Source organism: Neopsephotus bourkii, unplaced genomic scaffold (genome assembly GCF_033783945.1).
Source record: "Neopsephotus bourkii isolate Nb327-2 ecotype Australia unplaced genomic scaffold, CSIRO-AGI_Nbou_v1 NB_1638, whole genome shotgun sequence".
Taxonomy (NCBI): Eukaryota; Metazoa; Chordata; class Aves; order Psittaciformes; family Psittacidae; genus Neopsephotus; species Neopsephotus bourkii.
Genome location: NW_026902113.1, coordinates 1,931,196 through 1,958,554, shown reverse-complemented (window position 1 = coordinate 1,958,554; position 27,359 = coordinate 1,931,196). Strand labels below are relative to the sequence as shown.

The 27,359-nt window shown below is 35.8% G+C and overlaps 1 protein-coding gene across 11 annotated transcripts in view; it reads right to left on the bottom strand.

Annotated features, from left to right (window-relative positions):
• CNTN5 (contactin 5) overlaps positions 1-27,359 on the bottom strand; it is a 637,852-nt gene that overhangs the window by 147,625 nt on the left and 462,868 nt on the right. For all 11 annotated transcript variants that reach the window (XM_061374568.1, XM_061374569.1, XM_061374565.1 and 8 more), the window contains one exon: positions 12,160-12,363. In XM_061374568.1, coding sequence (XP_061230552.1) covers positions 12,160-12,363 — 204 coding nt within the window. The remainder of the gene's footprint in view (positions 1-12,159; positions 12,364-27,359) is intronic.

The following is a 27,359-nucleotide window of genomic DNA, read 5'->3' as shown; positions in this document are numbered from 1 at the left end:
TCACCTATCCACTCTATTATCATGATATAATTTTGCAGCTTTTCACAGTTAAAGTTTATCTAGACTTAATAATTTTATATCAACAAACTTTTCTACTTCTGTGTTCCTTTCCAGACCATTATGTGTTGAATGCTGAAGTACCAGAAAAGGAACCAGATGGTTAGTTGGACCTTTCCAACCCTAATTATTCTATGATTCCACGATTCTATTTTGTGGCTTCACTGGCTATCTCCCTGTTCTCCAAAATGATCAGATGCTCCTAAAGCAGGTGAACTTTTTTTCCCCATGTGTTGTTAATTCAAAATAGGGCTGCCCTTCAACCCTTCTGAGAATTTCATGTCATTGACAGACTTTGATTAGTGACCCTCTCAAAAGCTATTTGAAACAAAAGTACACATCATTAACTTGACCATTCCTGTTCATATTCTCCAATACTTTTCAGGAAAGTTGAATATTGATTGAAGCGTGACTTCCCTCTTTAAAAGCTGTGTTCATGGTATATGACTGTCTGGTAAGACAGATTACTGCATGGATATGTCATAAATACAATCCCCCTAATGGTAATTTTTGTGCTTTTTCTAACAAAACACTTGACACAGAAGTCAGACTTACCAGTTTGTAGTTCCTCAGATGTTCCTAGCAGTCTCTTTAAACAGCCCCCCCCACATACACACCTTTTCTACCTACACTCCTGTGCCTGAGGCCAAGTAAAGGAAAATGGTCCATTTTGCTTCCTTCTGCATGAGTTTGGCCTTGGGGATTTTTTAATATTTGTAATGTCAATATTTCAGCTAAAATCTCATCTACTAAATCTTCAGTTAGGAGAACTTCAATCTTGATAGAGGAACCTCCCTAAGTTCCCTTGTAGTGAACACTACTGAAAATAGTTCATTTACATTTTTGCGGTGAAGTCATACTCCTGAGGTGCTCCTTTTAAATCTCTGGCACCTGTTGACTGGGCATACTTGCTGACACATTTTGTGATTCAATGGTTTTAAACAAAGGGGGGTTTATTTTCTTTTGTGTAAGGCTTTATTACTGAAAATCGCTTTGTTGATTTGTAGTATACTATTAAACATTTGCCTTTTTTAGCCCTGAAAAGAAAGCATTTTGGAAATAGAAATAAGGTATTCTTGCGTTTAAATTGATACAGTATTTATGAACACATCTGAAGAATAATATTATCTTTCAGACGTTACATTTTTAACTTATATTAACTCACTTTAGTAGGTGCAATCTGTACAAGTATTGAATGATATTCAAGAGCCATGCCATAATTTCATAGTCCTAATGAAATTCTGATCTACTAAAGCTTTGTACCACGTCCTGTTCTTCCGGGTTATTGTTATATTAGCAAGTGAGATGCCTGCAGCAACTGGCCAAAAATGAAGAAAAATTACTGAGCAATTGCTTGGTGTCCCTATGAAAATTAGGAAACAAAAGTCTATTATTGCAAAGAGACATTTTTCATCCTTATTATTTATGATATATGAGACCAAGGAGGCCATTAATGCGGCATAGACATCGAGAGAATTACCAAGGCCTTACCTTCCCACGTTATAGCATAATTGCTTTGCTATGGCTGTTGTACCTCCAGGAACTTTATCTTTTCCAGTTTCTGTTATGGTCACTAAAAGTCAGTAATGGGAAAACAATAATCATCTGCATTTTCATCAAGACTTCTGTTCATTTGGATTGGGTGCTAAAAGGAACCTGAACTTTTAAGAAATACCAAGGCATTGAGTTATGTGCAATAGAATCAATCTCTCTCAGACTTAATATACATGACTTTTTCAGAGGTTTGGCTAAGGCCATAAAAAATTCTCTGTCATTTTTTATTTTCAGTTATCAAACATGAAATACAACAATAAATAAAATTGATCAGCAAAGAATAGAAATATAATATACGATTTTTAAGTGACTAACAAATCATAGAGCTCATGCGGTCTGATCACTGTAGAACGGGGAGCCTCCCTCAATGCTCCTGTGCTGTGCCTTCCCATGAAGATATTTCATTTTGGACAACCTTTTCCCTTCCTAGAGATGACTCCCATGATTCAATCTTCCTTAGGTTTCTTTAGTTAGTTTATTGCACTCTTTATTTTACAAGCTGTGCTTTTCAGCTGAGTACAGATGTGGGTAGTGCTGAATTTGTGATTGGTATGAAACACTGCTTCAAAATCTAACTTAGCAGATCTTGAATTTTCATCTGGGATGAAATAAAGAGCTAAAAGCCAAATTTTCTTGCTTAAATAAATCTTGGCCCTGGGTTTTATTCTGAAACAATTCCACCTTACATTTCTCAGTCTTTGTGTCTCTGCCCTTTCAGTGCCTGTGAGGAGAACTCACCTCATGCCTGTCTAGCCAGGGTCTTCCCCAGCAAAGTGAAGTTCAACTGAGATAAAATACCTTTCTGCTGTATCTCTAATTACTGAAAAAGGCACTGATTCAAAGTACCAAAAATATCCCAGGACCAAGCACAGCTTGACCTTATTAGAATTAACGGTTTGTTAGTCATATGGGCAGAAATGCCTCTCAGTATTTATAGAAGAGTTGATTTCCCTATTTGGTCCTTCAGATATTTTTTTCCGATCATGCAAATATCATAGAGCAATTCTCCACAAATCAAATATTCTCCAACCCAGCTAAGAAAAAACAAAATCAGATTTAATTTTAATAAGTGGTTTCATTAAAGTTGTTCCTCTGACTTGCCTGCAAATCTGTGGCTTGAGTTCAAATCTCTACTATGCAAAGTGTCCTATGAACCCTTCGCTACGTTGTTGTCTGCATTTTAGTTTTCTATCAAAAAATAGAATTATAGATTCATAGAATGGTTAGACTTGGAAGGACCTTAAGCTCATCAAGTTCTAACCCCCCTGACATGGGCAGGGACACCTCCCATTAGACCAGGATTCTCAAAGCTCTGTCCAGCCTGGCCTTGAACACTGCCAGGGATCGAACATCCACAGTTTTCTTGGGCAACCTGTGCCAGTGCCTTACTACCCCCACAGAGAAGAAGTTCTTCCTTTTACGTAACCTAAATCTTCCCTTTTTGAAGCCATTACCTTTTATCCTATCACTACAGTCCCTGATGAAGAGTCCTGCTCCAGCATCATTATAGGTCCCATTTAAGTACTGGAAGGCTACTGTGAAGTCTCCACACAGCTTCTCTTCTCCAGGCTGAACAGCCCTAAATTTCTCAGCTTGTCTTCACATGGCAGGTGCTCAAGCCCCTTTATCATCCTCATGGCCTCCTCTGGACTTGCTCCAAGTTTTGTATTTTCTTATGTTGGGGACACCATAACTGTACGCCTACTGCGGTCTCACTAGAGATGATACATTTCACTGTATCACAACAATGTGGCAAACACAGATTGTGAAGTGCTCACATACCCCTAGAATAGATGTAATAAGATTTCAAACATTTACAGATATTGCTACAGCTAAAACTACACTATTTCCTTTTGGCCATTTAATGGAAATGGAGAATGGAATAAAGTAGCAAGATCACTTTCTGACTGTCAATCCTTTCAGCTAAGACCAAGCAAAAAAGCTACAGACAGGATATCAGTCATTATCACTTTGAAAAGGACTGGTCTACTTCTTCGTTTGGCCTGCCACTCCGTGACTTTTACAGCTCAGATGAAGAGTGTAGAAAAATTGTGAATCAAGAAGACAAGAAAAAAATTGTGAGCCAAGAAGACTTCTTGCTTTCATGGGGAAAAAATATCAGACGGCTGAGAAATCATGGCACATCATCTTACTCCAGCTTACTCCAACTGTGTAGAGGCTAATGCTTCTGTTCCATTGGTCTTCCACATATATTAACTACCCCCTGAATCTCCCAGAACATGAGCTTCCATGAGGGCTCCTTAAACCCTTTCAGCTAAAATGATTTGGGTTTATTCCAAACTGATATAAGTAATAGGACTTTAACTTACTTCAGAAACTAATTTTGAATGGAACAGGTTACAGGGAATACTTGAATAAGTGACTGATAAGCTTTTAAGACACTAGCTAGAGAAGAATATATGATTCCTGGTCAAACATCATTAGAGAGCTAGGGAGAAAATGAAAGCCAAAGTTTTCCTGTACTTAAGAGAAAGATTAGGCACAATTTTATGCTTACCATTATTTTATTAGCAAATGATAAAACCCCCGAGTTCAGTGATTATGAATGCTTGCCTGAGAGCTTTGGGTGAAGTCCCTGACCTAAATCAGATGGTGGAGGAATGTTAATCTGGTTCTCTTAAAGCCTGGATACCGCTCTAATCACAAAATTATTGTTGGTTCATATTAGTTTGGATGTTCCTCTCAGTTTCTGGGAAAACACTCAAGGAGTGGTGAACTTGTCCTGCTGCATAAGAAATTCATATTAGAAATTGAGTTTCCTGCCACATTGTAATTATGAACTGTTGTGTGGATATTTATATCCAAACCTAAGAAAATTTTGACAAAGAAATTATGTCAGGCATGTTAATGAATAAATTCTTCTCCTATCAAGAACTTGTGATGCAAACTAGCGTTCTATATGGTATGGGTCTTTTTGTGACAAATGGATATTTAACATTTTCCCTGAAGATCTGCACCATTAAATGTCTCCAAATATTTTTTTGAAGACCCCTGAGTACACACATTCACAATGACAGTAAATTCACAACACAAACCAAATTAATTCAAATATAATGATGACACACACCGTTATATCCTGACTGCAGCAGGAATTTTCAATGCACTGGGAGGAATTTATTGACTCACTTGCCATTAACCTTATTCTAAGTGGAAGGACCAGCACCTGCTCCAAGTCTCTAAAAATTTACTGTGGGAATGGCTGTGTTATGATAACAGCCAACAGAATTGCTTTCACTTAGAGATCTCTTAGCCAAGTTTTGAGCTATAAATTTACCCTTTGAAAAGCCCTAAAGATTTTCATGTGAAACTGCATTCTGTAATACAGTGAACAATAAAGTAAGAGCAATGTTTTCATGTTACTCAGAGAGCAAATCACATAGTACATGGAAATTCTAGCATCTGTCCTAATATTAAAGAAAATTTAGTAATTCATAATGCATCATAAGAAGGGAACAAACCTTCTTTAGTTTACAACTAGGGGATATTTATGTATTTCTAATTATGAATTTATAAATCTAGAAGGTCCCACTTAACCAAAACAAAATGATTAACTAAAATTTAAACAAAACTTTCTTCTTCCCACTTTAAAATTCATCTATATATTTGCCGTGTTTTAACATGAACCAGCAATACCACCCAGACACTCACTGTATCAGCTACTAGGAGGAAAATTAAGTCTATCTGAGCAAAAACCAGAACTGTATTATACTACATTTCACTAGTCCAGCAGTTACTCTCTGAATTCTATTTAGAAAGCCCTTTATAGAAACAGTATCCTGATGTTGAAGTATTTTAAAATTAGTTATTTATGACTAATAAATGTTATGTATGTTTGCAATATATACATAAGAGCTTTCTACCTGTCTTAAACGGTAAATACAACTAAAAGCACTTCATTTTCAGTTATAAGTGGCTGTGTTATGACTGAAGGGAACTGGGGAAAATCTTAAGGATATAAAAGTAATGAGGTAATCTCAGAATAAGCAATGAAGGGTGCAGCGATGCTCTCTCTAGTTCTTTGAATGAGAGGCCAGAATAGTCTACAGTTTGGGGTGCAAGATCTCTGTTTTCCCGTGTTTGAAAACATCAAGCAGTCAGTAACTATGACCAAGGTTGCTGGCTCTCTCTATGTAAAGGAGTCTTTACTGAGTCATAACCTAGACTTCAATCCATAAAATTTCTCACATATGTGTAATATAGCAACTAAGTTCTTCTATAAACCCAACACATGGTATCAAATCGAACTTCACCCTTTGGATATCTGTGGAGATGAGTGAGGGCATCTGAACAACTTCTGTGTACAAGATTCCAGTATGAAGATTTATGTGGATAGAGTTGTATGGAAACTTGATAACTTGAACATTTTCAGACTATGTATATAGATAATTTCTCTGAGCACCCATACACATAAACAAAAATCAAGACTCCCCCATATTAGACCACACGTATTGCTTGAGAGGCCCAAGAATATGATCAATAAAAAGCTGAAAGAACTAGCATTGCTTTTTTTTTTTTTTCACAGAGGAGGAGACTGTGTTGAACTTGGCACAAGAAACCTGTAGCAGATTTTTCTGGGGCATTATTGGCCAGTGTTTATTTTTGCCTACTTTTCATCCAGGTCAGGTTCATAAAAGCTATTTATTTAATCTAAATTATTAAGAGGAGCACCTGATTTTCATGGGGTTTTTAATTATCTTCCTGATGGCATGTTCACGTTTTAAAATGAACTTCATTTCTCCTACAGTAAATGACATAATAGTTTGTAGTTCAAATATGACCTTAAGCTCCATTTTTCTTGTAACGTGCATCATTCTTCTACAGGATGAAAACAGAATATCCCTTTTTCAGTTAGGTACTAAAAGTGTCAAAATTTTTGCACTGTCCGAGAAGGAATTTTTCATTTGTTTCCGATCAATTAGGACACAAAGCAGTGTTGCTCTAATTGTCATTGTTACCTAATTAACAGGAAAGAGCTTCCTAAATGGGAAATGTTTTCCAGTTGAGACTCCTCATATAGCCAGGAAAATACAAGAACCTATTATTTCCTCAATAAGAGAGATCAAACCAACACTAACATTTCTCTTCCATTAACAAAAACTATTGAATTACCCCTTTTTTTTAGACACAACAGCAACAAATCATCCTTATTATAAGCTTACCTCAGTCCTAACCTCAAGCAAAAAGTCTACTATTCAGAGTTAAAATATTTTACTATGTTGACAAAACCACCAAACTAACAACTTATTCTTATTCATTATGCCTTACCACAGGATTGCAAAGCAAGCAGTCATTTGTGAATTTCTATTTAAGATCATCAGACAGTAAGATACAAAACATTAGTTATGACCATTCTTAATCATTTAAAACCATCTGCAAGTATAAAGGTTATTTTCATTATCAATGCTCCACCCCTGGCAGTGTTGAAGGGCAGGTTCAACAGAGCCTTAAGTGACACGGTCTACGGTGAGATATCCCTGCCATTGTCAGGGGGGTTGGAACTAGATGATCTTAAAGTCCTTTCCAACCCTAAATATTCTGTGATTCTGTTCTATGATTTGCTGAAACTTTAATTTGGTCACCATTAGTTATAACATTAACACCACACTCTGAAATCTTAATAGCTACCATTTGATGCAACATCATTCCTAATCCTGAACTGAATTTAGAGGAACAATTTTTTCTTGAGGTCATTTATTTTATGCTTTGAAGCAAAAAACAACACTCTTCCCACTTTTATGTATTTGTTTTCTTTTTTAATTAAGATTGCACTGTTGCTTTTTTTTTTAATCCTGCCTTTCTTCCTATTGTTTTTGACAACCTTGTAGTGGGATCTAAGCACAAGAGCCAGAATGAAACAGACAAAAAGTGTTTCTTCAGAATACCAGTAACCCTTGAAGGATGTATTTTTATTAGAAAAGCAAAGTTCCATTATGACCCATCATTAAAATACCTTACTACAATTTCAGTGGAGAAACAAGATATTTACTACAAGAGTAACAGCTGTGCAAAGACATTAGCAATTTATCAGCCTTCCCCCTAAAGCAGACCCTGTGTACTTTGATGCCTCTGTCAGTGCTATCCGTCTTTGTATACAGCTAGAGATCAAACTTGATTTTGCCCAGACAGTTTGGCTCTGCTTGAAAACAAATCAAAGTAGGATCATTTCAGGTTTACTTTCTGTCCTGCAGCATTAGGAGAAGATCTCACAGTTTCTAGCCAATCTTGCATGTTTTTTATAGATTTGAACAATTATTTTATAAGATGTGACTGGACACTTAAAAGTGTAAGTTAATTGTAATATAACCCCCACAAAAGATGCAGCATACAAGCTCAGAAACTCCAGAAAACCTGGCAGGATTAAGTCAGAGCTGCGTAAGTATTTTCAGCTCTCATTACAATATGGGTAAGGTTTGTGTCTTCTCGAATTCAACTCCATGTGAATAAGCATATTAGAAGACAAAGCTAGTAATGCAAGTACTAAAGAACAGATCTATGCATTTCTGGAAGGGGAAAACTGGCAGACCATAAACGTTAGGGTTAATCTTTAAGTGCATCTTTTTAATGTTATCAGTTAATTAACAACTGTCAGCATTCTTTGGGGGTGAAAATAGCCTGTCTGTGAAACTGTTGATTTTGCTCTATCTTTATTTGCATGCATTATTTAATAACTAACCATCCCATGATGGTCCTTTTTATTGATTAATTTCCACAACTGGGGAAATTTCTATGATTTCTCCTAAACTTTTTTCAATGCTAGGAAAGAGATCTTTAGATAACTCAGTGATGTCCAAACAACATATTTCCGAGTTCAACCTGAATAAATACATACAGAGCACATTCCGGAAAAGTAGAAATTAGCATCCTTAATTCTTTAAGAACTATACATTTTATCATGTGAGACTATTAATCACGTAGAGTTAATCAATAGTATTAAGACAGACAAGATTCAGAGTGGACAAATACGATGATGTGGAAAAAAAATTGAAGAAGGTCTGCATTCAGTTATGTGAGTATATGTCTGGTTAGATACACCGATCTCTGTTGAGGTATTAACTACTTTGGTATAATGGAACACAGTAGAAAACACCCTCTGATGTCTGATACTGTACAGGGTTTTGTTTGTTTGTTTTCCTGGAAACTTCACTGCAGCAAAGCACTAGGCAGTATATACACGGAGATAAAATGCAGCTTTACTTAATTCTCATCTGCACAGTAATAATGTTAAAGTTAACATCTTTTCAAGAGAAATAAAAAAAATATATAAAAAAGGAAGAAAGACGGGAATGAAATTTTGTGAACTTGAAACAACTGCCTTACATAATCAAGCATCAAATGTTTTATACTCTCTAGGTTTCTATTTCCTAAATTTGAAGAGGCTTTCTGTTGGTTTTATTAGTCAAGAAAATTTACTGCTCCCAATCAGCATCCAAGCCTGCAAAGATCCATTTTAACAACCTGTGTATTATTTGTAATCAGTTATTAAATAATTCTTCAAAGTTTCTAATACAGTATAAAGGCACATAATGAAATTATGAGTAATTTTTTTCCTGCCAAAACTTTTTATCTCCTCAGCTAGAATTTTAGAGTGTTTTTATAACCGAACTTGAAGCAAAATTGAATTGCATGAAATGACTGATTGTCAAGGACATCTGACCAAGTGAGGTATTAATTTTATTTGGAATCCATTGAAGGATTTCTTGATGTTTTTATTTAATTTGCTTCATATCACGGAGCTAAGTTCCCCTTTGAGACACATACAAAAGAAGTAGAAGATTAATAAAAGCCCAGGAAGTTCCTACATTTTTGCACTTTGACAGAAAGCCTTAATTTCATTTGGTTTCTTCCCCATTGATAGAGACCAATGTTGGTATAATAGTGTTTTTTGTCACAAGCTGTCCAGTCTCCTGGGTACAGGTACTCTTTCGATATCAAAATCAGTAAAAGACAATAAGTATATGAAGTTGAATTTTGAGTTAATGATACATATGTCCATATGAGAATACAGACTATATAAACAGCTTTATTTATATTGTGGCTTTTGTAAAAGCTGCTTAAAAACACACGCTCTTCCTGTGGCTTCTGACAAATCTGTTTTCTACTTTTTAAATAATAAAAAAGCTTAAAAAGCCATATTCAAAATCATGTAACTCAGCAACATAGTTTCAAACAAATTTTCAGCTGCTTAGGTGTTCTCAATTTCTCCCTTATTAGGGTCCATCCTCAGCTGTTTCTTTCTCCACAAATTACTCTAATTTTCTTTAACTTTACTGGGCACTTCTTTTGAGCAGCTATATTATCCCTTATTTTGGAGTATAATGTATATGTATTTTCAAAATTCTGTCATCACCCTTTTTTATCTGCCAATGAACAAGGCAATATAACCTAAAGCAATTTCTATCACAAAGAAAAGGCACACTACCATTACTGGAACTTTTATATTAGTTTTTAAAAGGCCCATATTATTGCATTCTGTGGAGGAAGTAGAACTTCCTAGAGATGGCAGAGGTCATAAATCATAAATATTATTTTGCAACCAGAATTTTCCTGAATGTTTTTTCATGGTAGGTTTGTGGAGACTGCAAAGTTAGGCAGACAATCTGGGTCTCTTCACTGAGAAACCTGCTTGGTCATATAAGAAAGCAAGCATTCTACTAAGAAACACTAAATAACTTCATTGGAATAAAGGGGCTTTTCAGAGATTCCAAAAGGTAAAAATTAAGGCATGGAAGCTTGGTAGAAATTATACGTGTGACGAAAAATGGACTGAGAAACTGTTGAGGAGCAGTTCATCCATGTAGAAATGCCTCCCCAATACTCCAGCACAGATCAGAAAGTTAGATTATGACAGTTATATGACAGCCAGCCGTGAAACACAAATTTGCTTGAGGCTGGTATATACTACCCACTTGACATTTAGAAGAACCTGTGCAGTTTTCCTTCACAGATTGTGTTTCTTAGCTCAGAGATTTAGACTGCTACCTTTATTCTTATTTACTCTATTTCTTAAACTGTATTGTGTGCCTATGTACTGTTAGTATGATATGGATATTTAAGAGTTGAATTTCTGCACAAAGCTGAACCAAATAGAAGCATATATAGTCAATTTTGTTGTTTGTTTGTTTTAAATCAGTAAAACTAAACACTTGAAACTCAATAATTAGCATAGGTACTAAGCCATCAAAAGAAAATAATAAATGATACTGTAAAAGATTCAGCTTTTTGCTGCAGAGGCTGCATGCTGTGCAGAGAGAAATTTCAACTTGTTATGATGAACATTAACTTAATTCCATTTTAATCTGTGGAGACATTTTTTACTTTCTCTGTTAAACTAAGAAGTCTTCTATGTTTATATGCAGCTTCTACAGCATAGGACCAACCTTGGTTCTAGAAAAAGCTATAGACAAGCCAAAAGGCTCAAAGTCTCTTTCTCTCCTCTCTGTGATCCATGATCAATCTCTCTGATTTATGCAAGTATGAATTCACATATGCTGAATTGCTGAAATGTATTTCTGAACAACTAGAAAGCATCATTAAATGTGGAACATCTTGGAAAAAGGAAAATATAGACATGGAACTATTAATTATTACTCTCAAAAATAACATTATTTTGACAGGGAACAAAACCAAAAGGCAATTATATTGCAATAAATATGAATCTTTTAGCTGCAAAAGAGCAAACAACACAATTGTCTCTATAGGCAGATATTCTGAGAGAATTGGTGTTACATATCATTTATATTGAAATGTCACACTGTTCCATAAGTAATATTATTGGAAGGTATTTTCTTTTGATTTTTTTGGCAGGGGGGAAATCCTAAGGCACTTCTCAATAATAAGATTTAGGTATTTATTTACAGAAAAAAATACTGCAGTTATATGCCTTGATGAAATCCCAAACTAACTGGGTAACTATTATTATAATCAAAACTATTGCAGTGCTCTTGGTGGTACTTTATCAGTGTTGAAGTGTTACATGTCTTTAATGCAGCAACAGGTAAAGTTTTAAGCAATACAACCTCTGCTCAGCTGTCTAACCATGTGTGCCTTGTGTCATCTGAGATTCATGAATGCACCTCTTGGCATCCTGATGCTGATTTTTACGCCCTGTGTGGTATTTGCCAGTCCCCCTGTGGATGTCTCAGGTGCCTGTGGGTGTCTCAGTGTGGCAGGGGCCACCTGTGTTGAGGCAACTGAACAGAGCCCTAAAGAAACAGACATTACTGAGAAAGAAGATTTGCTTCTCTCTGTCAGTGACAGAGCACCAGAATAGCAAGGAGTAACTGTTCTAAATGAAATACATCAGGAGGTGTGAGATTGCACCTCAGCCTTCAGAGGTCTAAATATTCTCACAACTGTTAGATGTTTTAAAAGAAACTGTCTCTATGAGCACCTTTCCTTTGCTGGTTGCTGCAGTAAATGCATGCATATATTGAAAAACAATAAAATCATGGTTCTTAAATTAAATAGAATATTTTTGGCTTAGTATTTTTACTTCCATATGGTACCCAGAAATAATGCCTTTCTTACCATCATTTCTCAGTGTCAGAGGTGTAGGAGGACTCAAAACTCTGGCATTTGTCACTGTGTTTTTTACCAGGCATATATAGCTGCCAACATCAGATGTTTGCACCTTGGAGATGTAGAGATTGCCTGTCTCCTGAGAGATGAAGCGCCTGCTGTCTTCTGTCACAAAAGACGGGAATTCATTAAATACCCAGCTATAGATGATCTCTAAAAGAACAGAGAGAGAGAAAAAGAAAGTGATAAAGTAATTATGGAAACAAGACTCTGTCATGTTAATGGATGCACCCAATAAATAAAGTTAATTAATTTTATCGGAATAGTCTAGGGAAAAAAAAAAAAGCTTTAAACTTTTTATTTAATTTAAAATTGAAGATTTTTTTTTTCCTCCCCTTGGAATTTTGCAAATAGCATAAACACCAAGTCAATTATTCAATTGACTCAAAGAACATCCATAAAATATTAAATAATTCCCTTTTCTAATCATTCAGGTCAAGCCAAAAATAATATAAAAAGCATTATTTTCTCTACTCATTCAGATTTGCAGTGAAATATATCAAAATTCTTCCTATAGTGCTAGCGATGACTTTGGCAACTATGTGCATAAAGAGGTTTTATTCTGAACATCCATTTTTTAAAATCAGCAGATTCTAATAGTTGCTTAACATTTTTTTTATAAGTCATATTACTGCACTACACTTCTGTTTTCTACATCTGCTTTTCTGAAGAACCTCAGAACCCTTCCTATATGCAGCTTAAGTCCCTACAATCAGTGAGTAATTCCTTAAACCAAAGCTACCAACTGATTCACCTCATAATTTGACGGATCAAAGTCATTTTCAAAAATGGTAATTAATCAGTCATTTTTAAAAATGGTAATTAAAGCCAGTAGCTTGGTTCTTATTTTTATCCCATGAATCATTTTGTTCACCTGAAAAGTTTTTCCCTTTATACTCATAATAATTAGTTGAGAAAAAAGGATTATTTCCTATTATTCTGTATGAGGTCACCACCTTAATATCTCAGCATTACAAGTATCAGTAAAGTTAATGAGATTCTGATTTAGCAGGGAATTCCTTTCAGGGAATTATTCACATGGATTTCCACCAATTCAGACTTTAAAGGCGTAACCTTAAATATACTTTATACATACTGTTCTCCTTTAAATCTTATCTTTCACTGATTCATTTTGTCTTTACACTTTAAAAATATATTCTTCACTATTTAAACTGGCACATTTGTTAAAAGGAATTTCTTCCATAATCTCCCCCCATGATAGTTTTTACAGAATAGACTCCAAAATCACAAAAGCCAAAGCTAGTTCAGGTATATAAAGTCTTTACTGCTGCTCCAAAACTTTACTGCAAAATGCTCCACTCATATAGCAAGCTCCAAGTTTTTAGACTCAGAATTCTTAGGTGACTACTCTCAGCTTCCGCAGCAATATGAAGACAGCAATTGCACATATGTCAGCCTGGTTCCCTCATACTTTTATCCCCACTACAGTCAAAATGTTTTCTTTATATAAAGTTAGTTGGAAAATGAAAGGGTCAAAGGAATGAGAGAAAACACCTCAAAAATTCTTTTTTTTCTGTGCCATTTTCCTGCTAATGATGGGAGAGAAACTGTTATAGCTGTTCACAGTACAGGAAGTGTGAAATACATTAACAGCCTAGTTAAATATATGCCATAGCCAGGAGTGTGCTTTGACTGGAACAGTGCAGAAAGCAGTAGAAGTTCCAGCTGATCTGTTCTTTAAATCCTTACATTGTACTGTTCCCTCATACAGTGGTCAGAAAGTAACAGCAAGGCACAATGACTGTTTTTTAACCAATACAAGACAACAGTCTAAGTAGATCACAACAGTGATGCAGAGATGCAGGATGTTCTGGATTAATTCTGAAGAAGTTCTGTCTAGTTTTTACATCAGAAGAAAATTTTCTCATGAAAAAAAGATGGAATTAGTACAAAACTGCTATGTTAAAGGATTAACCATATTTATCTGACAGTAGAGGAGGACTTCTCTGAAACAGGAATTAAGCTGCACACACTGACTTTTTGCTTGAAAACTTTTTCAGAGCTCATTGTAATTCTGAGAGGTTACACAAAACCCTGTGGAATTCAGGGCTCACAAAAAGTCCCCAAGTGGTTGAAAGTTCCAAAAGCAAAATACTAGTTAGCCCCCAAAATTTCATTGCCACTTTAGCTATCATGTCTCACCTGGTAGAAATGATTCATGGCTGCATAAAATTCTACAAAGTGACAATGAACATACAAGTTCAGGGCAAGTGCATAAGCTTTAACTGAAGAGACCTGTTACCAATTCAGATGGAAAGTAATCAGCCTTACTAGTTGCTCTGGCTTAAAATTAGTTCAAACTAAATGCAAAGTAGTCATCATTGTGGGTTCATTGGTAGCTCATGTAGAATAGAATTTTTTCCACTTGTAGTCTAAAAACCATATGAAGTTAGTCATTCATTTATTAATTAGAAATACTCCTAAGGAACAGGTTTCAAGCTGTTATTTGTGCATACCTACACCATCTGGGTTCTGGTCAGGCATCCAGTTTTGTCCGCTAGACAAAAGTGCTAACAGTTTACTTTTACAGTGTCAGTGCATTGACATTGAAAGAATTACTCCTATTTTTCATTTCCAAACAGCAATACCCTGAGAATACATTTTTTAAATACTTAAAGACTTTACATCTAAATGCTCAGTTCTGGAATTGGTCCGGAATTCTGTACCTTTTTGTGTGAAAAGCCCCTTACACACTTTATGAAGTTCCTTTCTTATTAGACCTTGTTAATGAATTCAGCCAATTGTTAAATATGATTTGTAAGGTTATGTCCATACAGCATGCACAGGCTTCAGTGGAAATATCTCAGGGAAACTGCAATTTCTACTGCATTCTATGCAGAACAGAGAAACAACCACAGCTGGCTTGGGATCTGGGGTCCCAACAGTCTTTAGCTGACAGAAGTAGATGGATGATCTTGCAGAAGTTATTTTACAAAAGAGTGTTAAAAGAATGACTGCAACCATGGGAAAATGGGTATACGTTGCCATTGACCCACTGCACAAAAGGCACACACATAGATTTGAAGCCATAGTAGAGGGTGGAACGTGCACTGGTGTGGCTCTGACTGCGGCTACTATGTAGCCACATGCAATCTACTCTGTGGCTCTGACTTCCCAGCTTATATGCCAGCAAAAGTAAAATCACAGAATTCATACTGAAGGCTGTCCAAGCACAAAACCTGGGGGGTCACTTCGTTTTGTTTTGGTTTGGGTTTTGTTTTCTTCTAGTAGTATTGTGAATAAGAGAATACCCAAATAATTGCAATGATGTACAAAAATAACTAATAAAGAATGACGGACAATCAAGAGTTTAAACATTGACATCTATTATAGACAAGTCTGTCATTTACAGCATATGCACAGGCAAATATTCTGAATCAACAATGAACATAGCTACATGACACAAGTCCCACAGCAGTTCAGCACAGGAGCACATGTAAGCTACAAGAAGAGAAGCTTGCATTGAAATATTATCTGAAGCCCCACTCTACCAAAATAGTAACTGCGGAGTAAACATTTTGAATTTCAGAACAAGAAGACTAAGACCAAACAGATGACACTACTCCTATTTGTACACAGCTCACTGCAGTTATCACTGAACTACTTCAAGCCTGTATTTTCATATAATGGTATATGTTAAAATATTTTAGAATCGGTGTCATTTGGCTAAGCACAAAGCACATAACAGGAAACTAAATTCCAGAGATGCGTCTCAAGCCTGACAGGTAAACAAATGATCTGCAAGAGACTTTGAAGCTAAAAAGTCAGTGCTGCTAAAATCTAAATAAGACAAACTGTAACTGTAAAATCACAAAGAAATTACTCTAGATGTGAACCTTCTGAGGTCATCTCCTTTTGAGAAAAAACTGATTGTTTCTCTGTGTTGTGCTCTTTCTGCTTTCAATAAGGGAAAAAGTTGAAGCGAAAATAGGAAACTAAATACTGCACTATACAGAAGTTTGGAATATCTTTACAAAACATATGCTCAATTTATTTTCTATTTTTATGCCCTGCTATTGTATTTTTCATGTGATGCCTATGCCAAAACCGCACAGACGATGCAGAGACCTTCTTGGAAATTACAGTTGACTGCCAACACAAAAGGAACTTTTACGCAGATACTACTCATCAACACAAACAGAAACAGAGCATAAAAAGGCAAAGAAATTATGAATTATAGAAGTAGTTATAAATTGGCATTCTCATGTGGCTTGGTCTGAAGGACTCTTCTGCTGGGAAGTTCTGTCTTGGTGTAAAAATTGTTTAAGTAGTTTAACTGCAAAACTGGTATTTCTCTTTATGATTGACCAGCCTTGTTTACAGAAGAATGTCTCCAAGGAGCTTTGTATGTATTTTCTGAAGGTCATTTGGAAAGCTGTCCATATGCCCAATTGTTTCTGTGTTTTATTAAGTACTTTTTAGTGGGTTATGTAGGTGAAAATCTAGGTCACTTGGTGATAAAGTAGTGAGCTGAGACCATCTATCTCCTGCCAAAATTAATTTATAGTGTGAAATCTTGTTTACTATAATTTCTTAAATGATTTTTGTAGATCTATTTTCTCAGTTTAACAGCACTAATTTTTGAACTGTCATAATGTGGAGTACTTCCCATAATGGATGAAGCTGGCATACTGACATATCAGCATTTCTGTTAGTGCTGTATTGTGTTTCTGGAGATATTCTGATGCAGAAAATGTCAGTACTATGGTAATGCAAAAGTCTTTCTGTCACTGTCGGTCAGTAAGAAATAAACCCTCAAGTACTGTAACGAGAGCTGTGCTGGAATCAGTCAGCACCAAATATTCACTCCTGTGTTTGTTAGTGCCTGAATGTTTCCCAGATTTGCTTCAGGGCTTTTTTTTCCTAAGAAATTGCTTGTTTCAGCCATTTAACGTGAGGTTTCTGGACAGCCTTTTCATCAGTGTTTTGAGCTAAGTGGTATTCCGGGTGGCAAGCAAGACATAGCAAGAAAATTGCCACAGAAACTCCCTTAAGGCCACTTAAACTTGAACGTATGGTCAATACAGGGGTTAAATATTTCATCAATGTCATCAAATCCTGCAAAAACATATCCCATAATTGTGTTTTCTGCAGAGTTATGGTGTTTGTACAGGAAACAAGACTGTTTTGCGTATTCTATTTGTGATGAAGTGAGAGATAATGGTACTACATCTTCTCCAGTATCCTGTTAGGAAAATACATTCCTCTTCCTCTGTTTAGGATTTCCTCTGATTACTCCAATTCCACAAGATGGCAGTACTTGATGAATAAATGGCACTGATGCCCAATGACATCCAAAATCTGAGATAATCTGGGATTTTTAGCAACTCTGAAGAAGTTGCTTCTTTTCTTTCTTTTATTATTTTTTTTTTTTTAATATAAGAAAAGCAGGAAAACCTGCACTCATAATCACAGGCTGAATTTACTATAAATAGCTAGAAATCAAGAAATTTGCATGTTGGCTTTGCTTTACCATTCAGAAATATTCTGTTTACACAAAATAAATTAGCAAGAAAACTATACACCTAGAACTACCCTGCTGAAAATATGAAACCTTGTTTTATCTCAAGCCCAGTTTTCACCTTTGTCATCACTGTCACTGTTTGGATATTGTGTGCACCAGCCACAGAATTAGGGTGCAATATGCAGCACTCTCTAATGATGGAGAATGCTTCACATTCAGAGGGGAAAAGGCTTCTTTTTATCTAAGATGAATGGTAGCAATGGATTGTTCCTCCAGCCTCCCACCATGGCCAGATAAATAATTTTGGTACATTTCTTTGTGCTGCTGTGGCTTATTATCAGTACTCATTAATCCTTCAAGAAAATACTTAATGAAGATAATTTTTTTATTGCGTTGCAATGCATGCACATACAGCAAAGAGATATTGTCAATTTATCAGCTAGCAATGAAACTACTTCTTTTCTGCTCTGGGGGCTCTGTATCTACTGCTCACTTACCTGAAACACAATTCTACCAATCAATATAGTCTCATTTGTACATCTGACACGTATGAAATGTAGCTAGTCACTGAAATATGTAAAGACCGAGGAAATATCTTTCTCATAGATATGTTCTTTAAAGAAAGCACACAGCATATAGCAAAAATACGGCTTCTGGGAAAAGATGCTAGATTATTAAGCATATTTGAGTTCACTGGCATGATTTCCATATTTAAAAAAAAAAAAAATCTCTTCCAGAAAGAATCAAAATACCGTGATCAAAAAGAACTCAAAACCACGAGCTCATTCAGGCCCTTCTTTTGCTCTCAGGGAATATCAGATATTCTCAGCCAAGTCTTTAAAAATGTCCAGTGAGTTATATTCCTAAATTTAGATCTTCAGAATAATCTATTTCATTGCTCAGTTAATACATTGACAATTTTCATTAATATTTGTGCATATATTTTTTTCAATACTGTTTATTACATATTCAACTTACTGTACAGAAAGTATAGAAAATGCTTTGTTGATGACCTATATTAAACTTTTACAGTTACTATGCAAGACCATTATCCTTGTGTGTACCAGGCCTCTGTTTTCAAGGCCAGATCAGCCAAATCTCTTCAACTTTTCTATAACAGTCATGATTTCAAATGCTCTACTTAATTTTATTGTCATCTCAACTGCTCTTCTACAGTGGCCAATGTGCAGGGTGAGTCACTTGTAAACTGTGATTTTGGTAACTTGTTATTATTAGAACCTTTTTAAGGATGCAGATGTGTCGAATGTACAGTAATGCAAGTTGATTGTTTCTTAATTTGAATGAACAAGAATTCTATGATAATGACAAACTATTGCACCCATATGAGAAGTGTGGAATTGGAAAAATAGTGAGAATATTGTTTAAGGCTCAGAAAAACACATCAATGTATAGAATAATCATAAGGAGGAATTATTTTCTCTGTTAAAGTGTTCAACAGAATTTAAAATTCTGTGGGTTTTTTCCTTTTTTTCACACTTTATATCTTTCTTTTTCTCTGATGATGCTAAGATGCTGGATTTTCTCTACCTTTTAATGGCACTGGTGTGATAGTTACTACGGCATGGTCTACTTCTTAGCTAAGTTTGCTGCAGGGGTGAGTACAATGGAAAGCCATATTCCAGAGCAGTGTTACCTGCAGTGAACACCAGAATCCTGTACCAAGCGAGCTGCTGCATGACATGGAATTTTCATTTTATGACTTTTGAATTAAATTAATGCATTTAACAGATTACTGCATTGAATAGATTAATGCACTTCAAAGGTATAAGTAGGACATTCATACAAAAACCACCAACAAATCCAAAACCACACCAAAACCTCAAATTAATGATAAAATGTTCATCGTTCAAATCTGTCAACTGCAAAGAGTTATGTTACCTTTCCCATCTGAGAGATGCGAAATCTTGCAGCCCTAGATTTCCTCTGCTCATCATTTAGCAACAGAAGGTCTGTTAAGCAGGTTCTGTAATTTAGCTGAAAATACTAGTACTCCAGTTATCAGACTATCAGTCTCTCAAGGAGTTTATATGTATGGTTTAGTTTGCTTTTTTGTGTGCTTCCAAGAAAGAAAACAGATTTGTCACTTTATGTCACATAATGCCAGGAAGGATTAATAGTAGCAGAAATGCCTATTTTAAAAGATGCAATTTCACGTTTCTGGATGTAGAAATGAAAATAAAAGGGTAATGCAGTTCTAGTTTATACTTCAGAACACTATCTTTTCTAACAGCCTTCACCATTCTTCACATGCAGTTGTTGTCATAAGAATTATATTGTATTGGCAAAAAATGAGTACTCGGGGTTCATAGGGTTGCCTTTGAATGGCTGCACATACTGAACTTCAGATACATGCCACTGCTTCTCTGCTTTGTGTTTTCTTGGTGGTAGGCATTTTAATTCAAATTTAAAGGCTTTTGTTGAGTCTATCTGCAGGCCAATATTTGGTGAATTCAATCATGGCACAATATGATTGATGGATCTTCCTTCGGCCTGCTCCTTTGTTCCTATGGTATTTATTATCCTAAAATCTCAAGACCAGTACCATTATCATCACTTTCATATAATAAAACTGAAGAAGATGGAACTGACTTCCCATCAGTCAAAAAACAGGCCATATTTAAAGTGACAGATTATTTTTTCATCTTCATTAAAAAATAAAGTGCAGATGAAGAAAAAGGCACGTCACATTAGCATACTGCCCTAGAATGCTGATAATGGTGTTCAACCACGTTGTACAAATAAATCACTAGAAACAACCTCAGCAACAATAAATAATTTAAAATTTAGCAATGTAGAGACTTTTATCTGTTTCTACATATAGACAACACATTGTTAACTCCCTGTGTACATTGTTCTGTACTACTGAAAGCCCAGTGAACTGCTTCCATCCATCTTCTACTTTCCACATAATTGTTATTTTGAGATAATACATAGCTTTCTGTTGTCTTACTTTCAGCCTAGGGCAGTGTCCCGTGATTATAATCTCTCCTTCACAATTGCTTAGCAACAGCAAAGTGACACCTGCTGTATCAGCTTATTTATACATATGAGAAATATTATTCTTAAAGTAATGCCAACATCAGGCAATTCTGCTCCCTTTATGTACATGCTTAGTTTTAGGAAGATTAACTATGTTTCTCAAACCCCTTTCTCTTTTAGGCTTGAAGCATGATGCTGTAAAGTTAAAAGAACTTGTTTGTGTATTAGGGTAATTTTAGTCTTTTCTTGAAATTTTCTATGATGTAGATCACCCTCTGTTACCCTCCATAAAATTGGTAGTGCTCCTTCCATCTTCATTTGGCACAGCTGAAAATGAACTCTTCAGAATTGAACTACACGGTAGTTTGCTAAACTCCTAATGGGACTTAGTGTGGCAGGAAAAGCCACATTAAGACAAGCCCTTCATCAGATTGTCTCTGTCCTTCTTTTCGTTCTCCCTTCTTCAGGAATTTGTATCCCTGCAGTCTCCAATAGAAGACTTTCATAATTATTGAAAGAGGAAATACCATGAAAATTAACACGTCAATAAACCAATAAATGAAACGAGAATTTCCATTTACATATTCTCCACTCTAGGGTAATAGCATCAACACAACAGGAATTGTATTAGCTGGTTAATGAAGTCATCAGCAGAGATTTTAACAATATTGGAGCACAGCAGAAGAACACAGGAGATAGAAGTGGGCAAACAAATTATCAGAATTAAGTGTGGTATTGATTATTACATTGTTAAAAAAGATGGCATTGTGATAAAAAAGAAGTCACTTCTCCACTCTTACTGCTCAGGAAAATATCTTTTGTTGTCAGAAGATAAAGGATGCACTTGTACGTGCTGCACAGGGCTTGGATTCATTTGCAATGTTTCAGATTTTTGTCCTGTACTCTATTATATTATGCTTCTTTCTATTCAGTCATTTTCTCCTTGAAAAATCCAAGCAACGGCCTTTAACATATTCACTGTTAAGTCATAACTACCTTCATGCCAGTTATCATTGTACTGGGTAAGGCAAAAGAACGTAAGTACAACCAGATATATTATTTCTAAACAATTTCTATTTTCCCCTTTGAAAAAAAGTAAAATGAAAGCTACATATCCCAACTTGAATTGTTTTTCGAGCACTTCATTTATTTAGAACAATCTTCCTGAACTTTTTAAATTAACATCTATGTTTCATTAAGCATTGTATCACCTCAAATGCCTGTAAGTTTACTTTTATATCATACTTAGAAAATAAGGAATACCTGACTTTATTACATAGGGAAATGTGCTAATGGCATCTTACAGAACTCAGATCAGTTCAGTCCTAAGCCTCCTCCTGAATCAAGAACAGACCGACCTAACATTTTCTGTAGTCACGTCTACCAGAGTCACCACTGAATTAAGTCAATCATGCCTAGTCTGGTAAGAGTTACATTTTCTGAAAACTCCATTGTTTTCATAATTTTTTTATCCTTTAATATTTTGACACAATGGTAATGGAGGGAAAAAGCTGGACCCCAGACCCTTGGAAATAAATCCTTTCTCATCTATTCCTCCTTCTTGTCTTTCCTCTTGTTTCAGCTATGTGATCAGTATTTTATTTCTGGCTTCTTTTCCCTAGTTATATTGATTAACATGTGCACTCTCACTCTGTTTTTTTCTGTGGTGTGAAGTGGATAGGTAATTGGGATTAATTAGGAATTTTCTCTGAAACAAAATGGGCTTTCTGACATTTAACTAACTGACATGTTTGTAAAACGGTATTGTTCCAGCCACTAACTTAGTAAAACATCAGAAAATGGATTCTAATAGGAAGGTCAATGAGAGGGTCAATTTTGCAAAAGCCCTGTACCTCTGTGACTGTAACTGCTTAAAACTGTTAATGTTAGAAGTTATGTAGCCTTCACCACAGAAAAAGTTTCTGACACTTTAATTGCTAACTTTACAATACTAGTTCCAAAAATGTGGTTGAGATACCGTGAATATACACTTCTGTTAAACCTGGCAGGACAATGCTGTCTTGTTTAATCATCACACTGAGAAGCTCCTGATTGTTCTGTCTGTTTTGCTGGGACACATCTGTAACAGGCTAGTAACTTGTCCCTAGGAAAGAGCAGCTTGCCCACTCCAGAAACTTTTCATCATTACCGTCCCATTTGTCAACCTGTAGAGTACTAGCCACATAGGCAACAGATCACGATCCTGAGCACCAACATACTCAATGCATTTTTTAACTTAATGTATCTCTTGTGCTTCCTCCCCCTTCTCCTGGTATCTCTTTTCACTTTAATTCTCCTGAACTGGCAGCTGAGGTAATATTTGTTGACAGCAGTGTGGCTGTAAAACTACAGGACACGTCCCTTAAGCAGAGCCCTGTCAGGGCTGCCCCTTCATCCAACACTGTGCACTGCCTTAATTGGCCAAGGTCAACCAGCTTTCTTTCACTACATTTTCATAGTCACTGAGGGGAAGAACAGCTCCAGTGAGTGTCTAGGGACACAGAACTTTGAGTTTCTGGTGTAGGTTAGCACACTTTTTTAAAGAATTACTGGTGTTTTTAAGGGGGTCATAACATTTGGAAAAGTGGGTTTTAGAAATAGAAAATTACATGTTCTTTGGGAGAATTTACTACAGTTGGACTAGTCACACATTTCTGTCTAGTTATTACTTTTCAAATTATTTTTAAGAAGTAGAAAATAAGAGAAAATCTAGACTTCCATGTTAACAAAGTTCAAATTGATAATAATTATGTTTCTATTTCTACTACATAGACATTGCCTAGAATTTGGGGCATAAACAGGTCATCAAAATGTGCTTAAAATCTAATAACAACACCTTGTCAAAAGACTGTGAGTACTTCCTTATTGGCAAACATAGCTTGTAACAATGCTACCCTACAGAAAATTCTTTCATTCACAAACTCTTAAATTTCATAGCTTCAGATGCATGCGTTCAACAAGATTGAGGAAGGAAACCCCATAAAGTGCTTTAGGGAAGTCAGCAGCAAAATTACTGGTCATGTATTGAGTAATGAAAAGAGCATAGAAGGAAAAAACAGTTAATTGCATTTGTGCATTCTATGATGCTATAATGAAAACTACAGGCACAGTCATCAATCAGTTATACAGATAAAGAATACAGATTCCTCTGCTGAGCTGTATCAGATGCCATGGACGTTCACTTTAATGACAGCACATATGGGAATTAGTATTACGTACAAGAAAATTTTAAAAGCAGTCTACTAAAAGTGATAAAGTAGAGGATCCAAGAGGGAAACATCTTCCAGGGAAAAACATGGGTGAAGAGATGAGATGACCTATGGAATTAACCCATATTTAGGACAGGAATATAGAGTTTAAAGGACTGTGAACCTATCTTCTAACACCTTTTTTTTCTCTCTTATTGAAAAGCAAAGTACTCAAGCTTCATTAGCATTCAAGTCAAATAAACACAAAAATATAGTAAAAACGAAGAGGGAAGTACACGGACCCTCCAGCTCTTGACAGTTAACTCATTCTGTTGATACACGTGCCTGTCAAAATAGTGTTTTTAAAACATTTTATGTTCACATTATGATAATGTATAAGTTATGGACATGTAAAGAAATGATAGAGAAGCTGTGCTATCTTGTCTCCTATGTATGATCTATTCAGATTTTATTAAAGAAACTTCTATTTCCTATACCATCAGCACTTATTCCTTAAGTTGCTTGTTTCTGTTACTCAGAATCATGATCTCACAATGAATTGAAATGAATAAAAATCTCATGCAATTACAAGAGATCAAAACATGGTTAAGATAGGTGTCCTGTATGTCTTCATATAGATCCCTTTACTACAGATCAACTGTTTGTTATTTAGGACACATATTTAGCTTCCATTTTAACATTAATGTAAGTCTAGTGGAAAAAGAAAAAAAAAAACCAACAAAAAACAACCCCCCAAAAAAACTAAACCAAACCAAAACAACTCAACCCCCAAAAAAACCAAAACAAAAACCAACAAAAAACCCAAACTTCAGTGGTCCTGTAAATCTCAATTCTGCTAGTAGAAGGAGAAGGATCGGGGTACTGGACAGTTCTACTTTCCCAGCAAGCTCAGCAGTTAGGACACAGTGGTTATATCCAGTTAATGTGAAATGTTCTATTTGCTATCACCAGTTTCATACATGCTCAACTCTACAAACTTCTAATAGACGGTACTGACTGATTAATAAGTTCTGTTTAGATAAAGAGAGAATCATGGTTGGAGACATGACCTGTCCAGCTGTTGTTCTCATAATACTGTGGTGGCCAGTGCTTTGGCAGCAACCAGTAAAACAGTCCTCCTTACTTGCAAGGTGAGAGAGAAATATGACTTTTACCTACACGTTGGTCTTTCCTGGAAGCAAATTATGTAGCTTTCTACTCTAAAGTTGATTTGCAAAGTCAGATTTGAAAAACTGTATCATAGAAAAAGAACTGGATGTTACTTTGCTGTTTAATACATACAGAACTATAATGATATCACAAATCATGGTCACCTATAGTGACAGGTTAAGACAGGTTAACGTGATGAACTAGCATTCAGTCATGTCTAGAGAGACATGGCGAGATCTGAGTTCACACAGTTTTCCTATGATTCTGAAGAAGCTGGTAATGGCTAGAACCACATAAATATGTAAGCTCTCTACTGTTGTGTACTGAAATGCTGCTGTCAGATGCCTGGATCCTGGGATTTAATCCACAGCCTTAAGATAACCTTGTAACCTTCATATACATAAAGTTAGACATCTGTGAATCACATTCACAAAAGCCAGCTTAGTGAATGGAGAGCCAGAGGGTATATAAATGTCTTCAAAACAGAATTTGCTGTGCCCTGCATGCAGAGATACCTGAGAAAATTGCCTGTAAACAAACTAATGAGCATACTGAGGGCAGTCCATCCCAAATATAACAATCTTGCTATCATAACTAATTTGCCTGGAAAAGTCTACTCCTAATAATCCTGTACCTGAATGAGGTTGTTTAGAGCTTGTCTCATTATTCCTATGTATATTTTGTGGAGTATGGCCCTAGCCAAGGGAGTTCTAGCTGTAGAGCTACCGCACATCAGTTGAACTTACTTTCCTACTTGTAGTGAAGCTGCAGTCCAAAGCTGTAGTTCTAAAGCAAACTCAGCTTTCAGATTTCTTTTGCAGACCCTGAGCAGTGAGAAGTGATTGGTTTGTGTTTACTTCCAAAGCAGGTTTCTGCTGTGTACGTCAGAGATCAGAACAACCTAAAAAAACATTTGACATGGCTTTGTCCAATTAATATGAGGACTAAGACAGTTGTATAGGGAGCAGAACAGGAAAAAACCTGCTGGACCTTTGTAGTAAGAGTTTTATTTCAGCAGCTTCCCAGTTTAGCAACACACTATTCAAACATCCAGAACATGGTTGTCTTCCCAGACATGCACAGGAAGGACTGTGATCCCAGTAGTATTGGCATTGATCATCTGTGGTGAAGCACTTCTCATGAAATCTAGAGTTTCGTAACACTAAAAAGGAGGCCTAAAACATGCAGCCTCTAATACAGTTTCTAAACAGGGTAAGGTCTTTGTCCTTCAGAAAGAAATAAAAGTTACGGTTTAACAACTGTAGCAATGTTACATGTTGTGGAAGATTATGTGGCAGTGCTCCCTCCCTTTGAGGTGGAAGGGAGCACACATCTGCCTTCCCCTGCAAACATCGTCACTGTTCTCATTCTAACACTGGGAAACATTGTTCTCTATTAAGCTTATACTGAAAGCTTTGAATAAAATCCTTAAAAGCTCAGATGAAGTATTAATTCTGAGGAAAATATGCAAATCTGGATGAAATATTCCATTTATTTTTAATCTCACTATGGTAAACCTTGTAATTAAGATGATTAAATGACTGAATAAAACCCTATATTTACATCCTTTAAAATACCACAAAGAAAAGCCATAATCCTGTTTACAGAAAAAGCAGTAGAGGCCTTTTAAAATGGAGACATCAAAAAAACTTGTTATTTAAGCAGCTGGTAATTAATGAACCTCCTGCTTAGCAAGTGTACCTGAGTTAACCTCTAGGAAACCCATTTTAGAGAGAAAACTAATGGGGGGTGAGGAAGAATCAATGTTTATGGAAGGAAAAAAAAAAGGATAAAATGTTATGCTTGTGGATGATCAAGTTATCCATGATTAATATATTTCATAAGGGACAACTTAAGGTTTTGTAACAAAAAAAAAATTAGTGAAAAAATTTCTGGATTAGACATATTTAAATTATACAGGACTCACAATGAAGTCAGAGGCAGCATTGTTTTTGGAGTGATGGTCCAGGAAAAGGAGTAGGTGAGAATCCTCTGGTGCCTGTTTGTCATAAAGGATCTGCACAAAATCCTTTTCATTGAACGTATTTTCCTTCACTGTTCTGTAGAAGTATCTCTTTAAAATTCCCTTGCTTTGCTGTTCAGTTATTTCTTATCAAAGACCACGATAACTTAACAAACTCATTTATTAAAACCAAGAAATAATCCTCTCATCTGAATATGCACTGCAAATAGTCTGAATATATTTTAGGTGCACTTCTCCTCCCCTATCCCCCCCCCAACCCTCTTCTTTCTTCATGAAATACTTGAACAGCAATCTAATGAAAACCTACGTGAATAATCTATAT